Genomic DNA, 26,955 nt, shown 5'->3' on the forward strand with positions numbered 1-26,955 from the left:
CAATATAAAATACACATGACCATATCTATCTTACTTTGTAAAAGCTCTCAATACCTTCAAAATATTTGTTGATTCTCCCCCACTCTGAGCTTTGTTATTTGAAGCATATAATGAAATTCTTGTAATTTATTATGGCCTTTTCTTTAATAGTTAAAGTATTCTTCACCTACTAACTGTGCAAAAAGTGTCTGTTCACTGACTGCCTGGCAGCATAAGAAGGCTGTTGGATATGACAACATTTGCAGACAATACAGTTCTTTGTACTTTTACTAAGTATAATCGTATCTGGCCAGCCAATGAAGTGATAGCCTGAGCAGTAAAATATGTGTTTGGGAAGTTAGATAACACCTTACCATGGTGCCAAACGTGGGTGTAAATTTCAGGAGCTGAATGTTTCAAGTATATCTAGTGTGTTGCCAAGTCAGAGCAGAAGGGAGCCATCATGGGAAGAAAGACTATTTTGCTTCTGATCATGGGGGTCTTCTGGGCATATTATATATATATTCCTCTCCCAGATAATATTGAAGAGTCATGGAAACTACTGTGCATGACCACGTATTTGAAAATTCTAACAGATTTGGTAAGTATAGAGTTTTATTGGCTCTGAATATTTAACATTTTAATCAGGAGAAAATAATTATTTGCATTATCGTTTTTATAAAAATTTCTACTGTTTTGGGAATTTTGTTCTTATTGCTTGCTTGTTGATGCTAACACCTTTTTTTTTTAATTTTAACTATTTAATGCAGATCCCTAACCGAATGAGTATGGAGGAAGTAGTCAAGTAGCTTTCATTTAAAATATTAAAAGATGAAACATAATTATTTAAATATTAAAAGACAGGAAGACAAAAAAATCTTATTCTGAGCCACAATGCAGTGTTTTTTTTTAAGTATGAACTTCAGAAATAAAAGGATTGAACAGTGTGATTAGCTATAGAATTCTATGCAATAATCTTGTATTCAGACATGAAAATGCATTTGTATTGAAATATTCGTAAACAAGTCAGCTGGTAAAAAGCCAAGGGAAACTTGATGCACACAATTTCCAGTTGTTAAAGTGTGAGCTACTAAGGTAACAGGGTAGCTGGTTGGCTGACTGCCCATGGCATCCAAGCTGCCCCTCTAAGATCTGTGGTTCTTTTCTAACAATGCTCATTCTGTAAAATTGAAACCATTCTTTAAACTCTCCTTTAGACATCTCTGTAGTAAATTGCTTTCTGTGGCAAAAAGCAAAGCAAAATAAAACACAAAATGAAATAAAAGTAAGTCAAGGACAGTTAGCCTGGGTATTCAACCTCTGGCTCATTATTTCTTTCCCTGCATATTTTTTTTAAGGTTTTTTTTTTGTTTGTTTTGTTTTTCTTTTTTTTTTTTTTAAGCTCTCTTCTGGAATTGAGTGTAGCTCTGAATAAGTGCAAGGCATGTCTTACTTTCATTTTCTTTTTAGTGATTTGATCACTTGTAATAATTTTGCTAGCACTTATATTGTTAGATTTGGGACAGTTTCACTGGAATAGAGTTTCAAGTCTTATTTTTTCTAAGTTATTCTTGAATTATATTTAAAATATTTTGTTTGGAAAAGAATTTTAAAAAATACAATATTTTCATTCATAGTTATGTTTTCTTTTATTATTTAGATTAATTATATGTACATATATACTTACATATACAAATACATATATGGTCGTCTTTGTATATTTCTAAAACGATGTCATTTTTTTCTCCTAGTACTTTTTCATCTTTTTCTACATTTTCCCCTCCTTTTGTTTTTCTCATTTCTATCATATATAATACCTTGGGCTTCTTTTAATTTGATATTTACTTCTGAAATTATTTTCTTTCTTATATTCCTTTTCTAATTTCTACCAGTACCAGATTTTAGTCACCCTTCCTTTTGACAAATGATCACCTCCAAATATCTTCTATATCTTCCATGAATATGTGTATTTCTCCTTTGTGATATTTCTTCTTACATAATTTCAAAAATCCACTCTGCAATATTGTGTAATGTATTTCATCCACTTTGAAGCAACTTGTTTCTAATTTGTTTTCTTCATGTGTTGGAAACTGTTATTTTTCTTATAGTACCTATACCTTGCATGAATATCATATATATACAACTTTTGCATTATTTCTATTTGACTGAGATGGCTTTTATTGGACAAACTATTACAGGAATGTCCTGGAGAACAGAGGTAGGGTCAATATATTTTTTTTTTCTTTCAGTTTTTGTGCTATGACACAAAATTGCTAAGTTTATACATATATATTTATTCTCTTAAGAATGAAAGAGTCTCACCAAATCAGAGATTCCCACAAGCAGGATTAAAACATTATAAGGCTTGACAGTGGGAGAAGTAAAGAAAGTCAGAAATTACCCAGGAAGGTTTAGAGGTAACCGGTATCTTTGTCATTATTGATTTGTTGTTTTCTCTCTTGTTCTATGTGGTTTTCTACAGAAGAAAAATGTAGATTTACCTTAAAGCCTTCGCTCCTTTTTTTTTAAGAAAAAAATGAGTTTATTTATTAAATACATCAGATTACCATAGAATGTGACATCTTTCCAAACCTCTGTGAAGTCCATCACACATTGATGAAGTAGCCAGTTTTTTGCCAATCCTCTTTTCCTCCACCAAAAAGAAAAAAACCCAACAGTTTCTCAGTTGAATTTAATGCCATGGGGTCATATTTTGTGCTTCGCCAATCAATTTGAACTTAAGATAAAGAGTAGTAATTCAAACTTTTGATAATTCGGAGATGAAGATAAATGGAAGTCATTGAATGCAATCAACTGTCAACTTGTTTGTGGTGCAGCATTATGTCCTGGAATAGAAATATCAAATATAGTTAACTAATATGCCAACTCTAATAGATTGCTCAGCATTACCTTGAAAGGACTAGGAGATCGCATTGAGTCTTGGTAATAAATAACATTATTGTCAAATAACATAATACTGTCAGACCCACCTGGGTGAGGGATTACAAACATTTGTGAAAAATGTTTTCCACGATTATACCAGAATGTAAGGTTTTCCTTAGCTGCACTGAGACAACTGGAAGCTTCCTAGGTTTGAGGCCATTTTTAAAAATACCAGGTTTATCATCTCTGTTCTTTGTCTATATTTGGCATTGATTCCTCTAGCCCTGCTGACTTCTTTTTGCTACTGTGGCCTCAAAGATAACCCTGGTTGGCCTTTAGTGGGTGACCATTTTGAGGACCAATGGTCATTTCAGTTTCCAAGTTGCCAAATACCTATCCTTCCTATGCAAAACCCTAACTTGGGTGCATGACATAGGTGCTGTTTCTTAACTTTGAATGATCAGAAATTCAATTTTATTATTTTTCCTTCAGGAGCTAGATCTATCTCTGTATGACAGATTAAGATACAAGAAATAATTTTGTCCATAAATTGAAGGATATAAATTCTAGAGTTGGTCAGAATTTTCCTTCTTTATTATCTGATATTTCAAATTTACATAAAAAAATCCTTTTTAGGGTATAGAGTTATATAAAGAGAGTAAGTGATCTGAGAAGATATGTCCGTTAAGCTACTGCTCTGATTCATCACAGTTCACTAAAGGAAAGACAATTAAAGAAACTATAAAACCTTTGTGATTCAATTCAGACTCCAGGGACACTGTACATTATTTTTAACACATTGGTAACTTCTTAGTCCTTTTCATTTTTTAAAAAATATTTATTTATTCATGAGAGATAGAGAGAGGCAGAGACACAGGCAGAGGGAGAAGCAGGCTCCCTGAGGGGAACCAGATGTGGGATCCGATCCCAAGACCCCAGGATCACGACCTGAGCTGAAGGCCAATACTCAATCACTGAGCCCTCCAGGAGCCCCACTTCTTAGTCTTTTGTTATATATTTATTACACTTCCTAGTAAGGATCCAAAAGCTTGTAAGATTATAAAGTCTCATCTTACAAAATTTTATACTTAGTACTGTCTTACACAGCATGGTATAATTATTATTTTTGTAACAATTCTCATCTTGTATAAAATAGATCATTTCTATCATTTTAAAAATATTTATTTGAACTAACCAGTCTCATTCTTAGCAGATAAAGTACTTGGGTCTGGTGACTTATGTTTTAAAATTGGGCCTTATATTTTCTCTATTTGACTTTGATTTAAAGCCAGAGGGCCAACTAAATTAGCATCGTTTACTTTTGTGACAACTACTTTGTGTCATAGGTTGTACAAAGTTTTAAGTTCTAATTTGTAAAAAATAAATATATGCATATAATCTATTACTTTTCTATGTTGACATTTAAAGTCAGCAGCCCTAATGTTTATGGGATTCCTTCAAACATTTTTGTTAATTGGTTGGAATGCTGTCCAAAAATCATACCCAGCAGAAACATGGAGGATATTATTCAAAGCTCTGTGCAAATAATGTAGAAATAAAGAAGACAGAAGATGGTACACTGGAGGCAGGAGTCTCCATCCCTTGCGTAGTTGTAGGGAGGAGCAGGTAAGAGACAGCGAAGTGTTGGGGCACATGGTCAGCATATGTGACGCTGTCTGTGTGGGAAGTATATGCAGAATATGGACAAGGCTTGAGCATACTTGTAGCAAGAATGATTGGTCTCCCATAGCCTTTTAAACATGGACTAGGCGGGATGCCCGGGTGGCTCAGCAGTTGAGCACCTGCCTCTGGCTCAGGGTGTGATCCTGGATTCCTGGGTTCAAGTCCCACTCGAGCTCCTTGCATGGACCCTGTTTCTTCCTCTCCCTGTGTCTCTGCCTCTCTCTCTCTCTCTCTCTCTCTGTCTCTCATGAATAAATAAATAAAATATTAAAAAAATAAACATGGACTAGGCATTTGCAGTTCATTCTGCATGAAATACTACCCTCCTGGCTGCAATTGTAACATGAGGGCAGTCGTTTGTTGGAAGTGTATATGTTTTGTGATGGGCCAGACCCAAGGTGACCAGAGAGTTAAGTTTCTGCCCAGTTTCTTATACCATGAAAAGTTCCATGAATACTGAGGGATCTTGGAGGGCTACATCTGCTGTCACCCTCTGTCTTCAATGGCCCTTTTGTAATGATGCTCACTAAGGGACAGAATATTAGCTAATCATGAGTGACACCCGACTCCAGAGTCAGACTTGGGCTTGAGTCCCATATCCAGCACTTATTGCCTGGGTGGACGTGAACAGATCTTTTAACCTCCCCTACCTCAGTGTACTCAACTGAATATCTGGGGATATAGTACTACATACCAGGTCTTAGTAAGAATCGAATGGGTACAAGCACAAATCTGGCAAAAATTAAAAAACAATAAGTATAGTGTCATTTATATCTATCTCCATTCAATTGCCTTTGGTATCACTGGATGTTTGCAATTTTACAGCTGGATACAATTGCATGAAAAAAGTTTCCAGCTGAACGTTGGCAATACTGAATAAAATAAATATTGCGAATCATGTTCAAGTCGAATTTCTGTAAAAATACCTGTTAGTTTTATAGAGATAGATACAGATAGAGCTAGGGATATGCACATGAATATAGATTTGGACTTGGATTACACATAGATATTAATAAGATCTATATAAATACATATAATACCTTATATACATGTGAATATATGTATTATGAAGCTGTTAGTATTTATCAATCTATCATCAATCTGTTAGTTGATTGCATGATGTCTTTTATCCTTTCTTTTGATTATAACTGACTTTTTTATTTTTTTTAATTTTTTTAATTTTTATTTATTTATGATAGAGAGAGAGAGGCGCAGAGACATAGGCAGAGGGAGAAGCAGGCTCCATGCACCAGGAGCCCGACATGGGATTCGATCCCGGATCTCCAGGATTGCGCCCTGGGCCAAAGGCAGGCGCCAAACCGCTGCCCCACCCAGAGATCCCATAACTGACTTTTTTAAAACTAACTTTTTAACTTCAGGAAAATCTAATAACAATTCCACAATATCATAACATTATTGATTTTGGATCAAATTCTACTGCAACATTAGACTAAATAAAACAGGATAATTACTGGAAATGACCTTCAATACATGAATTAGAAAATTAGAAATGGATTATTATCAGTGTAATTCACAGCTATTTCACAATGCCTATAATTTAAATTTTTTTTAATTTTAATAATTTCTTTGGTCATTATATTTAATGATATATGATATTTTGTTGTTCAGTCAGTGCTTGAACTCATTATTTTCTTTTTTTATTTATAAATTTATTTTTTATTGGTGCTCAATTTGCCAACATATAGAATAACACCCAGTGCTCATCCTGTCAAGTGCCCCCCTCAGTGCCCGCCACCCAGTCACCTCCACCCCCCACCCCCTCCCCTTCCACCACCCCTAGTTCGTTTCCCAGAGTTAGGAGTCTCTCATGTTCTGTCTCCCTTTCTGATATTTCCCACTCATTTTCTCTCCTTTCCCCTTTATTCCCTTTCACTATTTTTTTTTATATTCTCCAAATGAATGAGACCATATAATGTTTGTCCTTCTCCAATTGACTTATTTTCTTTTTTTTTAAATTATTTATTTATGATAGTCACACAGAGAGAGAGAGAGAGAGAGAGAGAGGGAGGCAGAGACACAGGCAGAGGGAGAAGCAGGCTCCATGCACCGGGAGCCCGATGTGGGATTTGATCCCGGGTCTCCAGGATCGAGCCCTGAGCCAAAGGCAGGCGCCAAACCGCTGCGCCACCCAGGGATCCCTGACTTATTTTCTTTACAACATTTTATTGCAACAGCTACTTGGTCTCTCAAAACTCTCCTTTAATAGGAACTGTTACAGATATTCATTTAATAACTATTTTGCTACTACATTTTGTTCATTAACTGGTCCTATTTTACATTGGCAATGAGACCATTTAGTATCTTTAAAAGATTTTATTTGTTTATTTATTCATGAGAGATCCAGAGAGAGAGAGGCAGATACATAGGGAGAAGCAGGGTCCTTGGAGGGAGCCTGATGCAGAACTGGATCTGGGACCCCAGGATCACAACCTGAGCCGAAGGCAGAAGCTCAACGACTGAGCCACCCAGGAGTCCCCATTTAGTATCTTTAAAGCTAACCAGGTCCTTATCTAATTACAGCACATGTCTTAAATGTTCTCCTTTCTGAGAACTCTCCTTCTAGACTATATTCTCTACCAATTATCATTGTGTTAGAATATATATATATATATATATATATATATATATATATATATAATCAGTAGAAATAGATTGAGATTATGGAATGTGAGATATACAACCTTGCAGCACTGAACTGGTAATTTTCAGAACAACCAGAGGCATGGAAAGCCACGTAATTGTCAGTATGCATATAAATACCCACAGGGGCTCAGAGAAAATAATGGCTTTTTCTTTATTTCTGCTCTCATAGTCTCGTAGGAGTGCCTCTTCGTGGCATAATTTCACCTGACATGGAGGTCTGGGAAATGTATTTCCCTGACATGCCTTTTACAGACAAGGTGGAGATGGTTCAGTGTTGAAAACAGATAATTTTGCTTATTCCTTTTGTACCTATTTTATCTTCATATGATGGGAAAGGGGTTGACCCAACTCTTTAATCGATCTCCTAGGACCATAGTCCACATGTTTCCACTTTAGGATTGGAAAACAAATCTTTTGATTCTTGGAATTCCAACATGATAGATTCTTCATGGTTTGGCTCACACTCACCTCTTGGGGTCCCTTGTCTTTTATGCATCCTTGGGTGGACCTGACTTAATAGCTTTACTAAGCTACCTGCATTTCTCCAATTTCAGTAGGAATCTTTAAATTTGGCCCAAAGTGAGATTTCCTCCTTTATTTGGCCAAACTCTTGCATATCAGAGTTCACCTACTATTTGAAAACTTCTCCCCAGGTCTCATGTCCAGGCAACTAGTTTATCTTCCTATTGACCTTTGCCAAAGTTCATTGTACATGTTTATGATACGTGCAGTTATGTTACTTCGTGACTGCTTATATATCATTTCTCCCACTTGGCTGAGCTTATTTAGAGTAGGGAACATACCCTGTTTGTCTTTGCACTCAAAGTAGGAAGCATAGAACCTTCCAAGTTGTAATACCTCAATAATTCTTTACTTTTTTTTTTTTAATCTGAGGCAACTATTGTGGTAAAAAGTCTGAATCTCCAGTATTTCTAATTGTGTCATGCAGATTCACCTGTGACAATCTGACACAGGACCATTGGGAGCATGCAACATACTTCTATGTCTGTAAACAACATTGACCTTTGATGTTTGTAACCTGGTGTCCCCCCCCCACCTCTTTAGAGTCTGTTTGCTGAACTACTGGGAGTCAACCATTTCACGAACATTTTTATGTTCTTTATGAACCTTCAAGAAGCTCCACCCACATCTGATGAAAATGTCACTGTGATGGAGACAACTTTCAACAATGTTCCTGTCCGTGTATACGTACCAAAACGAAAGCCAGAGAGACTAAGAAGGGGTTTATTTTATGTTCATGGTGGTGGTTGGTGTCTGGGGAGTGCTGGTATGTGCCCTTTGTTGAAAATCTTAATTTATTGTATAGTGTGTGTGTGTGTATATATATGTATATGTATATGTGTGTATATATATATATATATGTATATGTATATATACATATGTATAAAGATTTTGTTTGTTTATTCATGAGAGACCTAGAGAGAGAAGCAGACACACAGGCAGAGGGAGAAGCAGGCTCCATGCAGGGAGCCTGATGTGGGACTTGATCCTGGGATTCCAGGATCATGCCCTGGGCCAAAGGCAGGGACTCAACTGCTGAGCCACCCAGGCATCCCCATATAGCATATATTTTATTAAGATGTTGACTTCAGCATATCAGGAAGGTATATTTGTTAAACATCCTAGATAATATAACACTTAGGCTGTCTGAAATTCCTTTCTTTGGATCTATGTTAGTTTAAAGGAATTATTTCAGATCTCTTTCTGAAAGAGAATAACGATTTGCTATAGCAAATCTCGGGCCAGAAGGAAAAGTGTCTCTTAAGCATTTATTATTTAACTTGTTAATTGCAGAAATGATGGAATGTTATGATGAAAACAAAAATGAAGTACATGGATTAGTGGATATGAAATGAGGAAATGGAGATGATGATTCTAGTCTTTCATTCAGCTTAGACAAGAAAGAAATGAAAAAGGTGCTAGATGGAAAAGCAGCCAAAATACCCTTGAGTAAGGGTATTTTATCTTTATTTGATATAAAGAAATTGATATTTTAGTTTATTTTATGCATTTTAATGTTTACATAAATCCATGAAATATATATTTTAGTGTATATAATGTTCCTTTATATAAAAGTTTATACCTTATTTTATGTGTAAGTACATTTTTATATTATATGCATTTTATATTTACATATGAAAGATCTATGAGCAGATTTATTTTATATTTTTTATAATAAATTTATTTTTTATTGGTATTCAACTTGCCAACATACAGAATAACATCCAGTGCTCATCCTGTCAAGTGCCCCCTCAGTGCCCGTCACCCATTCACCCCCACCCCCCGTCCTCCTCCCCTTCCACCACCCCTAGTTCGTTTCCCAGAGTTAGGAGTCTTTCATGTTCTGTCTCCCTTTCTGATATTTCCTACCCATTTTTTCTACCTTCCCTTCTATTCCCTTTCACTATTATTTATATTCCCCAAATGAATGAGAACATATAATGTTTGTCCTCCTCCGATTGACTCATTTCACTCAGCTTAATACCCTCCAGTTCCATCCACGTCGAAGCAAATGGTGGGTATTTGTCATTTCTAATGGCTGAGTAATATTCCATTGTATACATAAACCACATCTTCTTTATCCATTCATCTTTGGATGGACACCGAGGCTATAAGCTGAAGGTAAAGATGGCAGTTAATAGAAGTATGTTGGAAGAATGGGAGTTAGCTGGGGGACGGAATGAGGTTTGCATGATCTTGGGGATATGAGAAGAAACTGGACTTTGTTCGGAGGAGAAGTACTAACAAAACATAGAAGGAGGAGCACTTTCTCTGTGACAGGAGGAAAAGAGATGTTGATGGTATTGATGTAGACTGGAAATGTAAATCAGAGTAGTAAGGGGTGTGATCCTGTCTGTCACTTTCTATAAATACAGGCAGTGAAGTCATTAGCTGGCGATGAAGTGAGGTTTCTAAGGCAAAATTTGACTATGCTTTGCCTCAGCTGGTTTCCATGAGTCCCTGCTGCCCAAAGCACTTCCTTAAAAATCTCTTCATCAAAGTATTACTGAAGAATGGGAATAAGCTTATCAGGATAAAGGAACTAAATAAGAATGAGCTCTGAAACAAAATGGTATTTTCCTGATTTTTATATGTTTATTAAAAAGACATGAAAATGTATATTCTAATCCCAAATAGAAGAATGACTTTTTACAGCAAATGTTAAATAAAAGCTTACAACTTAGTATGTATGTGATATTTTAGGAATATTCAGCACCTGACTTCAGAAATCATTTCAAGATAGTATCTACTCTTCATGGTCCACATGATTTAATGCTTGTGACAACTATATATTCTGAGATTTCCCCCATAACACTTTACGATTTGGCCCTCCTGCCATTACTGGCAAATTCCATTTTGTCTTCTTACAATTTTCTTATCTGCGAAAGGAAGCACTTGCCCAAGCCCAATAGCAAACATGTGTGACTCATCCCGACTCTATACACATGGCCAAAAAAAAAAAAAAAAAAAAAAAAAAAAAAACCCAGAAAACACATTTTTCTTTTTGTCTGCCTAGAACATATGAATATATAAATCAGGTTTTAGCTTTCCCTACTTCGTCTTTTCTTTATCTTTCTCTGGCAGTTTCTTAATTTTTTTTTAAGATTTTATTTATTTATTTGACAGAGAAAGAAAGAGAGCCAGAGAGCACAAGCAGGGGGAGCAGAGTAAGCAGGCTCAGCAGGGAGCCTGATGCAGGGAGCCTGACCTTAGCTGAAGACAGGGAGTTAACTGACTGAGCCACCCAGGTGCCCCTCTTGGGAGCAGTTTTAATAAAGTCTAGTGCTATTTCCACACAACCCTTTGTGTACCTCTCCATTAAAACACTAAAATTGATGGGATGAGCACTGCCAATATGTTGGCAAATCGAATTAAAAAAAAAAAAACACTAAAATTTTGCATGGTTGCTTTTTGTTTATATGCTTGCCCCTCCCTACCCCTGTCCCTAGTAGATTGTGACTTACTGGAAGTCAGGGCTTTAATATGCATGTGTTTATTCTTTCAACACCTAATGTGTGGGGAAGGACAAGAAAGCTGACGACAGAGTAAAAGGATCCCTGAGCAGAAGAATTCATGTTCTATAGCTATGATGAAATCTTAAAAAAATTTTCCCAGAACATTTCAGTGAGAAATAAGGTATAGTGATAAGCTTTCTGTTGATGGAAACACTCACCAATTCATTTGTCATATTCTCATTTTATTCTCCTTTATTTCAGCTTCTTTTGGTTATGACTCTCTGTCAAGACGGACAGCTGATAGACTTGATGCTGTTGTCATTTCAACCAAGTAAGGAGCACTGTTGATTTGTTTGAGTTTGAGCCAGATACCTTATATAGTGAGATGCTCTCAGCTGTCTTGGTTGTTCTTTGGTTATGCTGGGAGTGTTACAAAGAAATTGAGAAGATGAGGCTAAAGTGATCTTGGCATGACCAGAAACGAGTAAGAGAGAAAAGAGTTACATAGTTCGGTCAAACAGGGCTCAAAAACAGGAAGTCAAAAAATTGTTACAATAAAATTAACCTCTGTTGACCTCTGTTGGACTTCTAGCCTACTCTTTTTTTTTTTTTAAGAGGCTCCACATGGGGCTTGAACTCACAACCCTGAGATCAAGAGTCAGAGGCTTCACTGACAGAACCAGCCAGGCACCCCTAGCCTACTCTTAACTAGCAAAGTGAGTAAGATGGGAGCTTTGGAGTCAGAGAATCAGGTTCAAAGCCTGGTTCTAGAATTAATTGGATGACTGTGGCCGCTAAATATCGTTTTAGCTTAGTTTTCTCAGATGTAAACTGGGAGTCGTATAATATTTTCTATATCATAGAGTTATTTTAAAAATTAGGTGATAAAATGCGTTTAAAACAATTAACATAGTGTATTTCATGATATAATCCTCCATTAAATGAAGTTAGTCAGCAAATAACATACAGGAATACAAGCAAATCTATTCTCAAGAAACATTTTATTTATTATTATTATTATTTTTTAAATATTTATTCATGAGAGACACAGAGAGAGAGAGAGAGAGAGGCAGAGACACAGGCAGAGGGAGAAGCAGGTTCCATGCAGGGATCCCAATGTGGGACTCGATCCCAGGACTCCAGGATCAGGCCCTGGGCTGAAGGTGGCGCTAAACTGCTGAGCACCCAGACTGCCCTCAAGAAACATTTTAGATCAATAATTAATAATAGAAAACAAACCCAATGGAATAAATAGAAAAATGAAGAAACTATGAAAAAAAATCCCATAAGAGTGACTGCATGTCAACTTGATTATTAGATTAAGTTGAAATAGAATAATTCCTAAGCTTTGTTTGCTATTTATTGGTTAGTAATAAAGCATAATGATTACAAAGCTTTTACCATTCTGGTAAAAGCTTAAGAGAAGTGATCACTTTTTTTTTTCTTAAATCTAATCCAAGTTTTAGATTCAAACCATTACTTGTATCAATATGTAAAAAGTTGTAAAAGCTTTCATATCAAGCATTATCATAAGAATGAAGTTTGTCTTTGGATTCAAAATGACCGTAAATATCAGGTTTGCTAAAGAAAATTATTTTACTTTAGGTTTTATGGTTAGAGTATGCCCCCTCCTACACACAGATGCACATTTTTCAATGAAAAATAATTGACTATTTTTTAGCAATAAAGAAATTGCTAAAGAATATTGTTATTCTGCTTACAGCTACAGACTAGCACCTAAATATCACTTCCCAAATCAGTTTGAAGATGTATATAATGCATTAAAGTGGTTCTTGCGCCAAGATGTTCTTGATAAATATGGTGTGGATCCTGAAAGAATTGGTATTTCTGGAGACAGTGCTGGAGGGAATTTGGCGGCAGCAGTGGCTCAACAGGTACGTTGCTTAGATTTGCTCCTTTTAAAAAATATTTTACACTTAAATATTTATTTCAAACATTAAAATATCAAAGCACTTATGTTATATTCATATGTTAGAAATCAGAGATACATAAAGATAAGTATTAAAGAACATTTATATCCTGAGTGCTTCTATTTCTACTTTCTGCAGATTTCTTTTTTAAGATTGATTTATTTATTTGAGAGAGGGCATTTGTTGGGGGTGTGTGTGAAGTAGGAACAGAGGGAGAGGGAGACAGAGTCTTTTTTTTTTTTTTAGATTTTATTTATTTATTCATGAGAGACAGAGAGAGAGAGAGAGAGAGAGGCAGAGATACAGGCAGAGGGAGAAGCAGGCTCCATGCAGGGAGCCCGGTGGGGGACTCGATCCCAGCCAGGGCCCTATGATCAGGACCTGAGCCTATGGCAGATGCTCAACCACTGAGCCACCCAGGCATCTCAAGGGAGAGAGAGTGTTAAGCTGACTCTGCACTGAGTGTAGGGCCTGATGTGACACTCAATCTCATGACCCTAGGATTCCGACCCTGAGATCACAATCTGAGCCAAAACCAAGAGTTGGATGCTTAAATGACAGTGCCACCCAGGTGCCCATACCTTCTGCCAGATTTTTAAAAATAAGATGATAAAGTACTCTTCCTAGATCATTGGTTTAAACATAATTAATATGGTCAGCTAAGTGCTACACTATTTAGTTTTATTAGGGCTGGTATTTCTGAAATCAATCAATGATACCAGTCGCCATAGCTACAGAATCAGATTATTCCAGTATCTTTCATGGAATATACTAAAATTTACATGAAAACTATTATTATCAGAATACTCAATTTGCCTATAAGCAAAAAATGATAGTGGGTTTATAGATACTTTCCTTGCAGAAGGAATTATAACTTTCAGATATCAACCATTACACTATTATTAAGACATTTAGCTAAAACTGGAGAATTAGCTATCAATTTAAAGTGATATATGATCATGATTAGTTTAGTAATGAGTGAGAGTGTTTTTGATGCTGGTTATCTGACCTAAGAAATAAACCAGGCTCTGATGGCTTAGAAGCAATGTTCTTGTCTGAAAAAAGAATTCCTTGTAGATTTATAAATGAATGTCTGCAATTTAATAACTAACTCTAATCATAAATATTGCATATTAATTTATTTTGCAAACAAACCTTGCTGTTTATTTTGTTGATTGTATTATTCATTTTTTTACACGTATTTTAAAGCATATAAATTTTGGCTATTGATACCTTCAGAAATACCTTCTCATGATTTATAGCCAAAGAAAAGATATAAATTTTGTGTTTTGTTATAAATATACTACAGAACAGATATCTGCTACTTCTATATTGTCTATGATTGTCACCCTGAGAGGCATCTTGATGCAGCACAAGGGAAACACAAGGAGACATGTAGTTTTGGAGCTAAAGAAATGTCTAGCTCTGTGACCTTGGACAAGCTACCTAATCTTTTCAAGCATCAGTTCCTTTTTATTGCGTTGCATAGTAATCCCTTCCTCTTGTGGAGTTCAGGCTTCTATAGTGGTGAACCAATGAATTCTGACCCATAATTATGAAAAATCTAGTTAAAATATCTTGTGCTAATCTGAGAAGCATTAAACTGCTAATAAGGTTCTAGGCCAAAAAGTTTTTTAAAGACACACACACAAAAAAACACACACACAAAGATAACTCTAGTACATGATGTCCTCTCTGCTCTAATGGGATATATCTATCAAAAAAACAAAAACTGTTTGACTAAGATTAGCTAGAGATTGAAGTCAAGTTCCTGGGCTTCCAAAAAATGGGGACAATTATGAAGTACTCCTGACTTTAAGTGAGGTCCTGAAGAGATACAGTCTCACTGTTGGGGTGAATGTGATGTAAAACAAGCCCCATACTCATTTGAAACCTTGCTTCACATCACCTGGATGGTTTGGAGAAATCTCAATCCTTGAACTTAAGTTGGTGTGAAAAGTTAATATTCAAGTATACTTGACAGAAATGTATAAAACTTCTCACTGGAGAAATATGGTTTCGTTATGGACTTCAAATTATTCCTGCAAATATTTTTGGAATTCAGTATCCCACACAGAATAAAACATATCGAGGAAAACAAGTAAACAAGAAACCATGAAGGAAAGCATGCAGAATTAACAGACAACAGATAGACATTTTAGAAAATTCAGATACTGCAGTTATCAGCCACAGAATATAAATAATTATCCTAGTTTCTTCAATTAATTCACAACCATAATTGCAAATTTCAGCAGAAAAGTAGTTTTGAAAAACAAATAAAAATGCCAAAACTAAAAAATAAAATTATCAAAATAAACACTTTATGAATTGTTTAAGTGATTTTACATAGCTGAAGAAATCATTTATAAGCTGAAAGATGGGTCATATGACTCATAGGTGACTATGCAAAATGAAGCATGGAAACCCCAAAAATAAAGAAAATACAGAAAAGAGAAGAAATATAGCAGACACAGTATGAAAATCCAATAGACTTTTAAATATCATGCTAGAAGAGAGGGGAAAGAATGGGAGAAAGGAATATTTGAAAATATAATAGGGCATTTTGCAGAGCTGATGAAAGATATCAAGATACAGATAAAAGAAGCTCATGAACCTTAGACACATTTTTTAAAAGATTAAAAATAAATAAGTAGCTAGAGAGAAATCTATATATAGATACTGCAAAGTAAAAGTTTAGATAACCACCAACACAAAATAAAACAGAAAGAAATAGAGGGGTGCCTGACTGGCTCAGTTGGTAAGGCATGCAACTCTTGATCTTGGTGTTGTATGTTGGGTGTAGAGATTACTTTAAAAATTGTTTTAAATCTGGGGAAAAAATGAAATAGAGAAAATCTTAGAGAAGAAAGAGTACCTTCACAGCAGTGCAAGTCATACTGGCAGCTTACTTCTCAGTAGTGAGAATGTAATTTTTAAGTCAGTGGAATGTTATCAAAGAAGAGCACAAAAATTACTGGCAACCAAATCCTTTGATGCACAAAAATATTACATACAAATAAAGAGAAAAGGCATATTCAGGTAAACCAAGACTAAGAGACCTGCTATAAATGGAACACACTAAAAGGTGGTTTAAATAACTTCAGACAAAATGAAAATGCAGATAAAAGTTAACAATAGAGGAAGGAACAAAGAGCAAGAATGTGGTTACAATGTGGATAGTATTTTTTTTTTATTTATTTATGATAGTCACACAGAGAGAGAGAGAGAGAGGCAGAGACACAGGCAGAGGAAGAAGCAGGCTCCATGCACCGGGAGCCCGATGTGGGACTCGATTCCGGGTTTCCAGGATCGCGCCCTGGGCCAAAGGCAGGCGCTAAACCACTGCGCCACCCAGGGATCCCTTACAATGTGGATAAATCTTAAACCTGGAGAGTTTAAAATAGTAAGATATAAGAAAGACAAATAATCAGTTCAAGAGTGGAGGGGAGGGCAGATTTTAAGTCTTACCAGCTCCTTTTATTATCTAAGAAGAAGTAAAGATTTAGATTGTCCTTTAATAATTTCATTTGTTTTTGAGAGGTTACAAATACACAATATAATTCTTAGGGTAATCATTTAAAGAATAGAAATAGGGTAAAACTTATAAACTATAAAAGGAAAAAAATAGAATAATTTAAATGTCAACTCATCTAAGTTAAAACTAGAGAAAAGAGAAAAGAAGGAAAATTCACAAAATAAGGTAGAACAAAATCAACTGTTTTAGTAATTAGAGTAAATATTAGTAGTCTAAATAATCTGGTTGTAAGATCAAGTTTGTCAGATTAGAAATATGAGTAAGCAGAAAATTTGAAAGTAAATGTATGGAAAATATATGGATGTTACCTAAAGTAACATCTAAAAGAATTACTACTATATTAATAAGATCATATCATTAAAGAAAAGGTTAAAACACCAAGAAAGTATGACAACTCTAAATCTGTATGGATTTAATAATATGGCCTTAAATGTATGAAGAAAATACTAGAGCTACAGGGAAAAACACAAATGTTCAAAATCACAATGAGAGGTTTTAAATTACCTCTTTCAGTAATTAAGACAGCAGGCAAAAATAATAATAAGGGTATACAGGACTCGAATAGTGATCAGTACATTTAATTTGATGGGTCTGTAAAAAATAGGGAAACAAGCAAGTACATGTGATCATATTAAAAAATTGGCCAAATACTGGTCCATAAAGCAAGTCTCAAAAAAAAAATCACAGAATTTAAATCACACATTTGGACTCTTAACCACAATGCAATGATTGGGAAATCAACAAGAAAAAGCAAATAAGAAAATACCCTTCTTTGTATGGAAATTTAAAAAATACATTAAGTACTTATGGGTCACTATTTAATAGAATATATATCTTGTATATGCTCCCCACATTTAGAACAATACTTTTAGGAAATTGTATTTCCTCAAAAGCATATATTGGAAAGGAAGGCTGAAATAAGCATCTGACTCAAGAAAAAAAAATAGAAGGAAGATAATAATAATGGCAAGAACAGAAATTATGATATTCAAAACCAAGGCTTATAAGAAATATGAACAAAAAGCAAAAAGTTAATTCTTTAAAAGGACTAATAAAATTTCTAAATCTCTGGAAAGACAAAAAAGGAAAAGCAAAATCAGGCATAAGTAATTAATATCAGGATTGATAAAGGGACAATACTGCAGAGCCTTCAATATGAAAAATAATTTGTCTTTGATGAGTGAACATTGTAGTCTTTGAAAGACATTTTGAAAAACTTCTTGAAGTTAAAAAATATCTAATAATATTTAAATTCAATTGAAAAATTCTGAGAAAAATATAACAAGTTATAAAAATATAACTTGCAAAACAGACACAATAATAAGTGAATTTTATCACATTAATAGATAAAGGAAGCAGAATCATAGATCATCTTGCAGAAAAAGATTTAGTAAAATTCGCAATAATAATCATTGGTTCACTAAGAATCGATGGAATGTCCTTAATCAGATAAACTACTTTGATTAAATGATATAATTTTAAAGAAGTATACAATGTTGAATTCCAAAGAATGAAGGATGGGGAGGAAGAAGGATGTGTGGTCAGTTCGGGGTGTATGGGAAACTCTTGACCCTTAAACATAGTTACATTTATATTTATTATGAAGTTCTATACTTGATTTTATGTGTATTAGCTATAAAGATAGTGTTTTAAAATCTATATGTTCAAAGATTTTAGCTACCTGTTGAGTTGAATTTATTGGTCAAATATAAAATATTTTTGTATTTCTTCTTAACTCAATCTAAAATCAGCCCCCTTATTTATTACCACACTTCTACTAATGTAAACAGTGTTCTTCATACTAGATATTAAAAAAAAAGATATTGAGCTAAATGGAATGTGGTAGTCTTACATGAGACAAAACACTGAAATGATTTAAATTCCTTACTTTTTCTTCAACATAAAATGGTTATTTTTACATAAAACAATCTGGTAATGGATTTATACATATTTTATTTTAGTAACTAGATCTAATTACTAGCTGTGCTTTAAATGCAATAAAATAAATACGCAGAGCTGCCATTTGCTTTTGCTAGTGTGTGTGTATGTGTGTGTGTGTACAATGTATACCAAAGGAAAAAAATGTCAGAATGCTCTCCTTCTTGAACTCTACATTAAGTTTTTAGAAATAGACTTCAATTTGGACATTATACTTTACTCTGAGAAGCATCAGAGTACCTACAGCTTTGATAATTACTATTCGTGACCTATGCTAGCAGATCTCAAGTTTTTGCAAGCATGAGAATAACATGAAAGACTTGTTAAAACACAAATTGCTGGTTCCTCCCTATCTGACTTAGTAAATCTGGTTGAGGACCCAAGAATTTGAATTTCTAATAAATCCTCAGGTGATGCAGATGCTAGTGGTCCAGGGGTCACACTTGAGGAATTAGTTAACCTATGAGACACAATGGGCCATTCCAATGTTGTAAGACCAAATAATGTACATAAAAACATCTGCTAGACTGTAATCCTCAAGATTACTGATCTCCAGATATTTTTGGTCATGTATCCTATTAATAAAAAACTTCTAGTTTCCCCAAATATATGCATATTATAGATAAATATGTTAATTCACTAATGTAGTTTGAATATTTAAAGACATAAATATTAAAATGAATTAGACTTTTGCCCAGGATTTATCTGTTTAGTATCAGAGCCAAATTGGAGTTCCTAATTATGTGATTTTTCCTTTAAGTGTTAATGCCTGTTGATATAATAATATATGTACATATTTTTTTTTTACTTACAAAAAATGTTTCCTCTGATTGCCATTCCTAGTTGTCAGAGTAGATATTTTGCATTTTAATCACACATTAGATGGTCTCTTTCTCCATCTATGGGGAAAATCGTACAAATCAGTTTGTTTATATTCATAGGATTTAAGTATAGACACATATCTAATATTCAATATAATACTGAAAATTAGAAAGTTCTTTGAGATATATTTTTGTTGTTTCTGATTATCTTTTTGAGATTTTGGACTTATATCAATCTATTGTTTTTAAATAAAAATATTTTTTAAATGAAAACTACTATTTGAGCAACTCATTTAAATTATTTTCAGCTCATAGACGACCCAGATGTGGAGATCAACCTCAAGACCCAGTGTTTAATTTATCCTGCCCTTCAGACTCTTGATATGGATTTACCATCATATCGGGAAAATTCACATTTTCCAACTCTGCCCAAATCATTGATGGTCAGGTTCTGGAGTGAATACTTTACCGTGGACGAATCTCTTGTAAAAGCTATGTTCTCCAATCAACATGTACCAGTGGAATCAAGCCATCTGTACAAATTTATTAATTGGAGTTCCTTGCTCCCTGAGAAGTTTAAGAAAGGATACTTTTATAAAAGTCCTACTTATGGTAGTTCTGAGCTGGCTAAAAAATATCCGGGGTTTCTAGATGTGAGAGCAGCCCCCTTGTTGGCTGATGACAACAAACTGCGAAGTTTACCCTTGACCTATGTCATCACCTGTCAATATGATGTCTTAAGAGATGATGGAATTATGTATGTCACCCGACTTCAGAATGCCGGGGTTCAGGTGACCCATAACCATATTGAAGATGGATTCCATGGAGCATTTTCCTTTTCTGGATTTAAAATTGCGGATAGACTAGAAAATCAGTATATGAACTGGCTAAGTGAAAATCTATAGTAAAAATCTGAGGAAGGGGTTCATAAAAGTATGTAAACTTCAAATAGGAAACAAACTAGTGAGAATCAAAGGGTTATGTTTGGGTTGATTTTTATCATCTGTGACTTTTCTAAGTCTTCATAGCCATCATGTGGTTTAGTTTTTTAAATCAGAGGATTCTTTATTTCTTGTCCCAAATGCTGTTTACTCACTTCTGTACTTTAGAAAATATCTACTTTCCTGTATATTTTTTTCTGCTTCTGTTATTCATTTCTTATAGCTGTAATTCACAGCCCTGGTTTTTAAATTGCCTACAGTATTACTATTGAGAAGAAAGTTTTAAACACATTTAGCTCGTGAAATTCCAGAGCTTCACCTGGCATGGATTTAGAGGCTTGCAATGCTGTTTTGTAGGCATTAATATGAATTATGTGCCAATTGTCTTTCAAAGTATTTGCCTCAATATGATGCCATTTGTCTATCACTACAAAAATCATTTCTTAATACAAGCCTTTTCCTGTGCTAGTTACCAAATTTAATGCCAATGATCTTTTAGGCACTTTGGGGAAAAGCATCTCCATACTTATAAAAATTAGGGACACTGAGGTAGGAGACAATAGCTCCACAAGGTAGTAGTGGTTAACGAAGCTTGAAATATGGGAGAAATAATAAAACCAAATAGAAAAATTTGAATTTCTAAAAGTTCTTATGTCCATGTGGGCATAGTAGAAGGCAACCTGAAATTAAGTTGTGTTCTTGAGCTGTCTTAGTGTGGATCGCTGTAACATAATACCATAGAATGGGTGGCTTATAAACGATAGAAATGTATTCTTAATATTCTGGATGCTCAGCATGGTTGTCAGCATGGTCAGGTTTTGGTGTGAGTCTTCTGGATTGCAGATGTTAGCTTCTCACTGTATCCTCACTTGGCAGAAAGCAGAGAGGGGAAGCAAGCTTTCTCATGATTCATATAAAAGCACTGACTCCTTATGGGTTCACCTATTCCTAATTATCTCTCAGAGGCACCACACGGGAGGGTAGGTTTTAATGTAAGAGATTTAGGAGGATACAAACATTTAGTCTATACCCTAGACCATGAACTATAGTATATACTATGACCAACTATGAAACTTAGGAGGATAATAAAAACAAATAAAAGAAATAAAAGAAACTTAGGAGAACACAAACATTTAGTCTATACCCTACACCTTTCTGTTCAACTATGACATTTAGAAGGACACAAACATTTAGTCTACACTCTAGACCATGAAGAATAAATTGTAGTGACTGTAATTATCAATCTTGATGATCTTGTGGAAGCATTGAAGAATTCAGCCTAGGAGTAATATGGTGGTTTCTCAAAGCCACCAGAAATCAAGTCTTTACCTTTCTGCTCAACTATTATCAGGCAGAAAGAGGTTTTGGTTGTGGGATGGGAGAACCACAAACTTTCATTTCTGTTTCTATCAAGAAAAATTATAGAGTAGTCCTGGAAGCCTGGCCAATATATTTCTCATTTTATGTCTCATTTTATAGAACTACATTTCTTGTAGACACTGTCAAGGTTGCTTGAGGAGTCATTTTTTAACCTGGGCACATCCTCCTGAACAAAATTAGTATTCTTTCAAGTAAAACCATAACTGAGAAGTGGATAGGCAATTGGCAAGCCACAAATTCTATGGGAACAAATGGTTTAAGTAAAGTGGAAAAACAGACATGTTTAGGGTCATATATTACGTGAGATATGTGTACAAATCAATCATACCTATGATTTCCAGTGGAGCATCATAGGGTCATTTGTATACTCAGTTGGAGAGGACTTTTTTCTTTTCTTTCTTTTCTTTTCTTTTTTCTTTTCTTTCTTTTCTTTTCTTTCTTTTCTTTTCTTTCCTTTTCATCTTTCTTTTCTTTTCTTTTCTTTCTTTCTTTTCTTTCTTTTCTTTCTTTCTTTCTTTCTTTCTTTCTTTCTTTCTTTCTTTCTTTCTTTCTTTCTTTCTTTTTTGGATCTCTATGTCTCATTCTTTTACCTTTTTCAAACCACCTGCCGATCAATAAAAATAATCTATGTTAATAACTAGGTGGGGACATAGTCTTAATTTGGAATTGTAAGATTCATTTAAACATGGACATGAGTTATGACACAATATACATTATTAAAGCTACCTACTTTGTTTTTTATGCTGTAAAATAAGGTAAATAATTATAGGTGTTCCTACCTTACCATGTGGTTTCTTGGATCCAAAGTTGCCAGGACTGGCTATTTTAATTGCTCTTTACCCCTCTCTACATTGGCCATCACTTCCAATCACCCTCATTCCACACCTTAATTTCTGTAAGACGTTCCTTGTCTCTGATTCTGTCCTTTCCCCAGTCTCTTCCCAATTTCTATCATCTTTTTCCACTCTGTTTTCTGGAACTCATGGATCATCATGAGCAGCATCCTGAAGCTTTTATCTTGCATTAACTTCCATCTGAGATGCAGTACTTAGGACCATGCTTCCTCTATTCTTCCCACATTCATCATACCTTAGTAGCTGAACATGTGCTAAATGTCTTCCTTGATTATTGCTGCTGCCAGACAGTTCTGTCTCCTTCTGGCTTCCTGAATTATAGTAACAGACTGTATCACCAATTACCCTTCCATTTTGTAGTCAACTGTTGACCCCTGAGTCACTGGCTCTCATGCTTCAAAAATTTCACCTTTCAGCTCATTGTCAATACTTCAATATTACTATTGGGGATTTCAGAATCTATGTGGGTAACACAACCAGCAACATGGACTTACTTGACTGTGCTTCCCCTAGTGATCTTGTCCTCCATTCTGCATAAACTATTTGCCCTTATTATCATGTCTTGGACTTTCTTACAAACAAAAATTCCACTCCAATAATCTCAATGTTAAGTAGGCTACTGACTGTAATATGCTGTCTTTTTAGGTCATTCCCATCGATACTTATGATTTCTATAATACTTGGATTATACCAGCATTTAAAAATTCCTCATGACTAAGAAGTGTTTATGTCAGGAATGAAAGGATCATTCAACATTTTTGTTAGCAATAATGAGAAAAATCATATGTTTATTTCTAAACATCATAAAGAGATAAAATTAATATTCACTTTTTAAATTTAAATAATCCTTATGTGATAGTAATAGAATAATAGAGTAATAGAGTAATAATACTCTATTAATAGAGTAATAATAGAGTAATAGAAGGATATCTATATGGATAAATATTTGCCGTATAAAATTTTGCCCCATGCTAATCTCTATTAAAATTATATAGAAATTATGAATATCCATTATCACCTTTACTATATTTCATTGTTTTAGATAGATACTATCTATCTCAATTAGGCAAGAAAATAAAATTTAAAAGCTAAAAAATTGGAAAGGACTTAAATGATCACTATTTCAAATGACTTGGATAATTTAAGGTAATCAAGCCATTATAATAGATATTCAGAAAGGTGACAGTTTAGCAAATTAGTAAGTAAAAATTGTTATATTTTGCACAAAAAACAACTAGTTAGAAGAAAAGTTAGAACCTATTTACAAATTTTCTCTTTTCTGTTTCACTTTGTTCCCTTGTCTCTGTAGGGCTTCTCTCTTTTCCCTTTACCATACCCTCCCAATGAGCAGTGTCCACATTTTATTAAGTCTCTTCATTTTAGTAAATTCTATGATCCACTATGACTCATGTACAGAATGTTCACCTCTTGGGTGTATTTTCTCATTTGGAGGTGGGAGGAGAGATTTTTTCCTCAGTCTAAGGCACTTCATTTTTTCATCTCTTCTTTGTAATTCACATCTAAATGCAAAAACTTAAAGCTTTAAAACTCTTAGAAGAAAACACAAGAAAAAATTTTTTGTTAACTATTTTTAGGCAAAGATTTCCTTGATGAGACTTGGGACAGAAAAAAGGCCCCAGAGATTTAAAACAGCAGGGGGTGGGGCACCTGGGTGGCTCAGTCGGTTAAGCATCTGCCTTTTACCCAGGTCATGATCCCAGGGTCCTGGGATTGAGCTCTGTGTCAGGCTCCTTGCTTCTCCCTCTGCCTCTGCCTGCAGCTCCCCCTGCTTGTGTGCTCGCTCTCACATAAATAAATAAAATCTTTTAAAAAATAAATAACTAAAAAGTAAAAATAAGAAAAAGATACATTGGACTTCATCAAAGTTCAAACCCTTTACTTCTTGAAAGGCATGATATAGAGAATAAAAAGACAAACCACAGACTCAGAGAACATATCTGAGAAATATATATGTAATAATAAACTTGAGTCCAGAGTACAAAAAGGACTTCTATAATTCTGTAACAAGAAGCAAAATATACAAGGAAAAAATGGGTGGAATATTCAAGCAGCTGCTTCACTGAAGAAAATACACGATTGGTCAATGAGCACATGAACAAAAATTTGGCAGTGTTAATCATTAGTACAGTTTATCCATCTCTTATAAAGTTAAACAGAACCTATTATATGACCCAGAAATTCCATTTCCAAAAAAATATGAAAATATATATCCTCATAAATACTTGTTTTTGTGTTCAAAAGAGTTTTAGTCATTATGGTCAAAACCCAAACAACTATTCATCACCTGGTGAATAAATTTTGATATATGTATATGATGGAACACCAACGTATGCTGTAAAGGGATGACAGGACATGTACTTTGTAAGAGATGATAGAGGTTCCTGTAAATGTATGGGTGCATGGATCACAGTTCAGCCTGTTTTGACGCTCTCTTCAGTGAGGCATAGATGCTAACTCATATCCTAAATCCTATGGTACTTCTAATGTTTCCTAAACCACAAAACTAAAAATGTCATACTGAGGAAATCACAAAAAAAAGTAATGACATCAGCCATTTCATTAGCCTTGTGCAAGCATTCAAAATCTCAGCACTCGGAGGTTGCGGCGTGATAGAACTGTGGGGTCTATGTTCCCCAACATTATTTTGTGCTCCCGACCTACAGTTAAGTGGGTCAGGCCATAAAGGAAGTAGCCAATGTGTCCACTTCCAAGTCCGATTCTCTCCTGCTTCCCATCATGCAACTAGTGACCCTGCCAGTTTGAGGCACTGCATTGCAATATTAACAATTGCTTTATTTTGAATGGCTTATGTGCATGATTCAAGATTTATGTCAGGGTTGGCTTTGTGTCTTTCTACAGCAATAAATTGCCTTCATTAAATTAAATCCCTTTAGTCCATCAACAACTAATGAGAGCAACTGAATAAACAGATTGCGCGGAATCAGCTGTTTTTCCTAGATGGGGTTGAAAACTGAGGGGAGTGAATGCAACCATTTGCATTATGTTTTCCTCTCTCTAAGATCTTTTACAATATCCACAATAACATTTCAAGTGCCTGAGCAGATTCTTGAATCCTTGGAAAGAAAGATAGCTATTAATTAAAAAGCTGAATAAATATGTAATATGAAGTGAATTGGTGAGAATCATAAGCTCTCAAATTGCAACCATTTACTAACCATGTGAGAAAAGCCTTAATTTTGCTATTAGAAACAGAGCTAAATATTAACACTTATTTGGGTCACAGAAAATAAGATCTTAGATCTTAGTTATTATTTAAATTTTAGAAGCATTTCCATTACTGTTTTGGAAACTTATTCATAGCTGCAACATTGGAAGTCATACATGTCTCCTGCCTGGGTGAAATTTGTTTGAATATGAGTGAAATTATCAGAAAAAAATCACCCAGTACATAAGAGGCAAGCTCTTATGTCGTATTTTTACAATGCTGTTGTGTATGATGTTTTGATGTGCTATTATTTTTATTTCCTGTTTTAGTTCTCTAGATCCATGTAAGGGAAAAATGTCCTTTTCTAACCTATTTGCCCTACACAGCATGCTTCTCTGTATTTGATATTTGCTCACAGATGAAGAGGTGACTTTTCCTATCAGCTTGCTTTTGGAAGCCTGACTGCCTTGATTCTTACATAGTGTGCATTATCTAAAAGACAGAGTGTGGTCTCGGTGGACAGTGGGAAAATAATCAACAAAAACATTTTCATACCTTCGTAAAGCTATACTTCTCTAATTTACAGAATTCCACTCAGAACGCATTATCTCTTTTCTACATTTTTAAAATGATCATTAGTAAACAATTTGATTCTCAATGGTCATCACACTTTTATTCTACTATATTTTCTATATATCTTCTATCTATATCTTCTGCACTGCACAATCTTGGCTTTTTCTATGTTGCCACCCAGTTTACTGGAGCAGTTCTTAGGGCTCGTTCAATAATTTGCTACACTTCACATTTCAATCCACCAGTTCAGGCAGCATCAGGGGGTAAATTTTTTTTTAAATGGAGGATACTTAAGTCAGATCCATATGGGCATGAATTTTGATTGTGTTTCTTTCTTGCTGTAATGTTAATAATAATATGTACAATTATAACATTACCATTTGTTGATGACCTCCTAGATGCCTAGAGTTATTATTAGTTATTTATATTCATTAGAAGTTTAATTCAAACAACAATCCTAATAGGTATGTATTAACATACCTTTATCATAAATGAAATTATTGCCTCCAGAATAGTCTAAGAACTTTCCCTTTGATCATACAGCTAGTAATTTTATGTTTCAATTACTCTACCTTTAAAATTGGGGCACCTGGGTGGTTCAGTCGGTTA

General features: G+C 34.6%; 1 protein-coding gene across 1 annotated transcript; it reads left to right on the top strand.

The window, feature by feature from the left end:
* The first annotated feature begins 350 nt into the window (after positions 1–350).
* Positions 351–26,736, top strand: AADAC (arylacetamide deacetylase). Its single transcript, XM_055321405.1, has 5 exons — positions 351–580; positions 8,275–8,497; positions 11,448–11,517; positions 12,910–13,081; positions 19,720–26,736. Exons 1-5 carry the CDS (start codon positions 443–445, stop codon positions 20,314–20,316), a joined length of 1,200 nt encoding a protein of 399 aa, XP_055177380.1. The 5' UTR covers positions 351–442; the 3' UTR covers positions 20,317–26,736.
* The last annotated feature ends 219 nt before the right edge of the window (positions 26,737–26,955 follow it).

The sequence above is a fragment of the Nyctereutes procyonoides genome, unplaced genomic scaffold, assembly GCF_905146905.1.
Source record: "Nyctereutes procyonoides isolate TBG_1078 unplaced genomic scaffold, NYPRO_anot_genome, whole genome shotgun sequence".
NCBI lineage: Eukaryota > Metazoa > Chordata > Mammalia > Carnivora > Canidae > Nyctereutes > Nyctereutes procyonoides.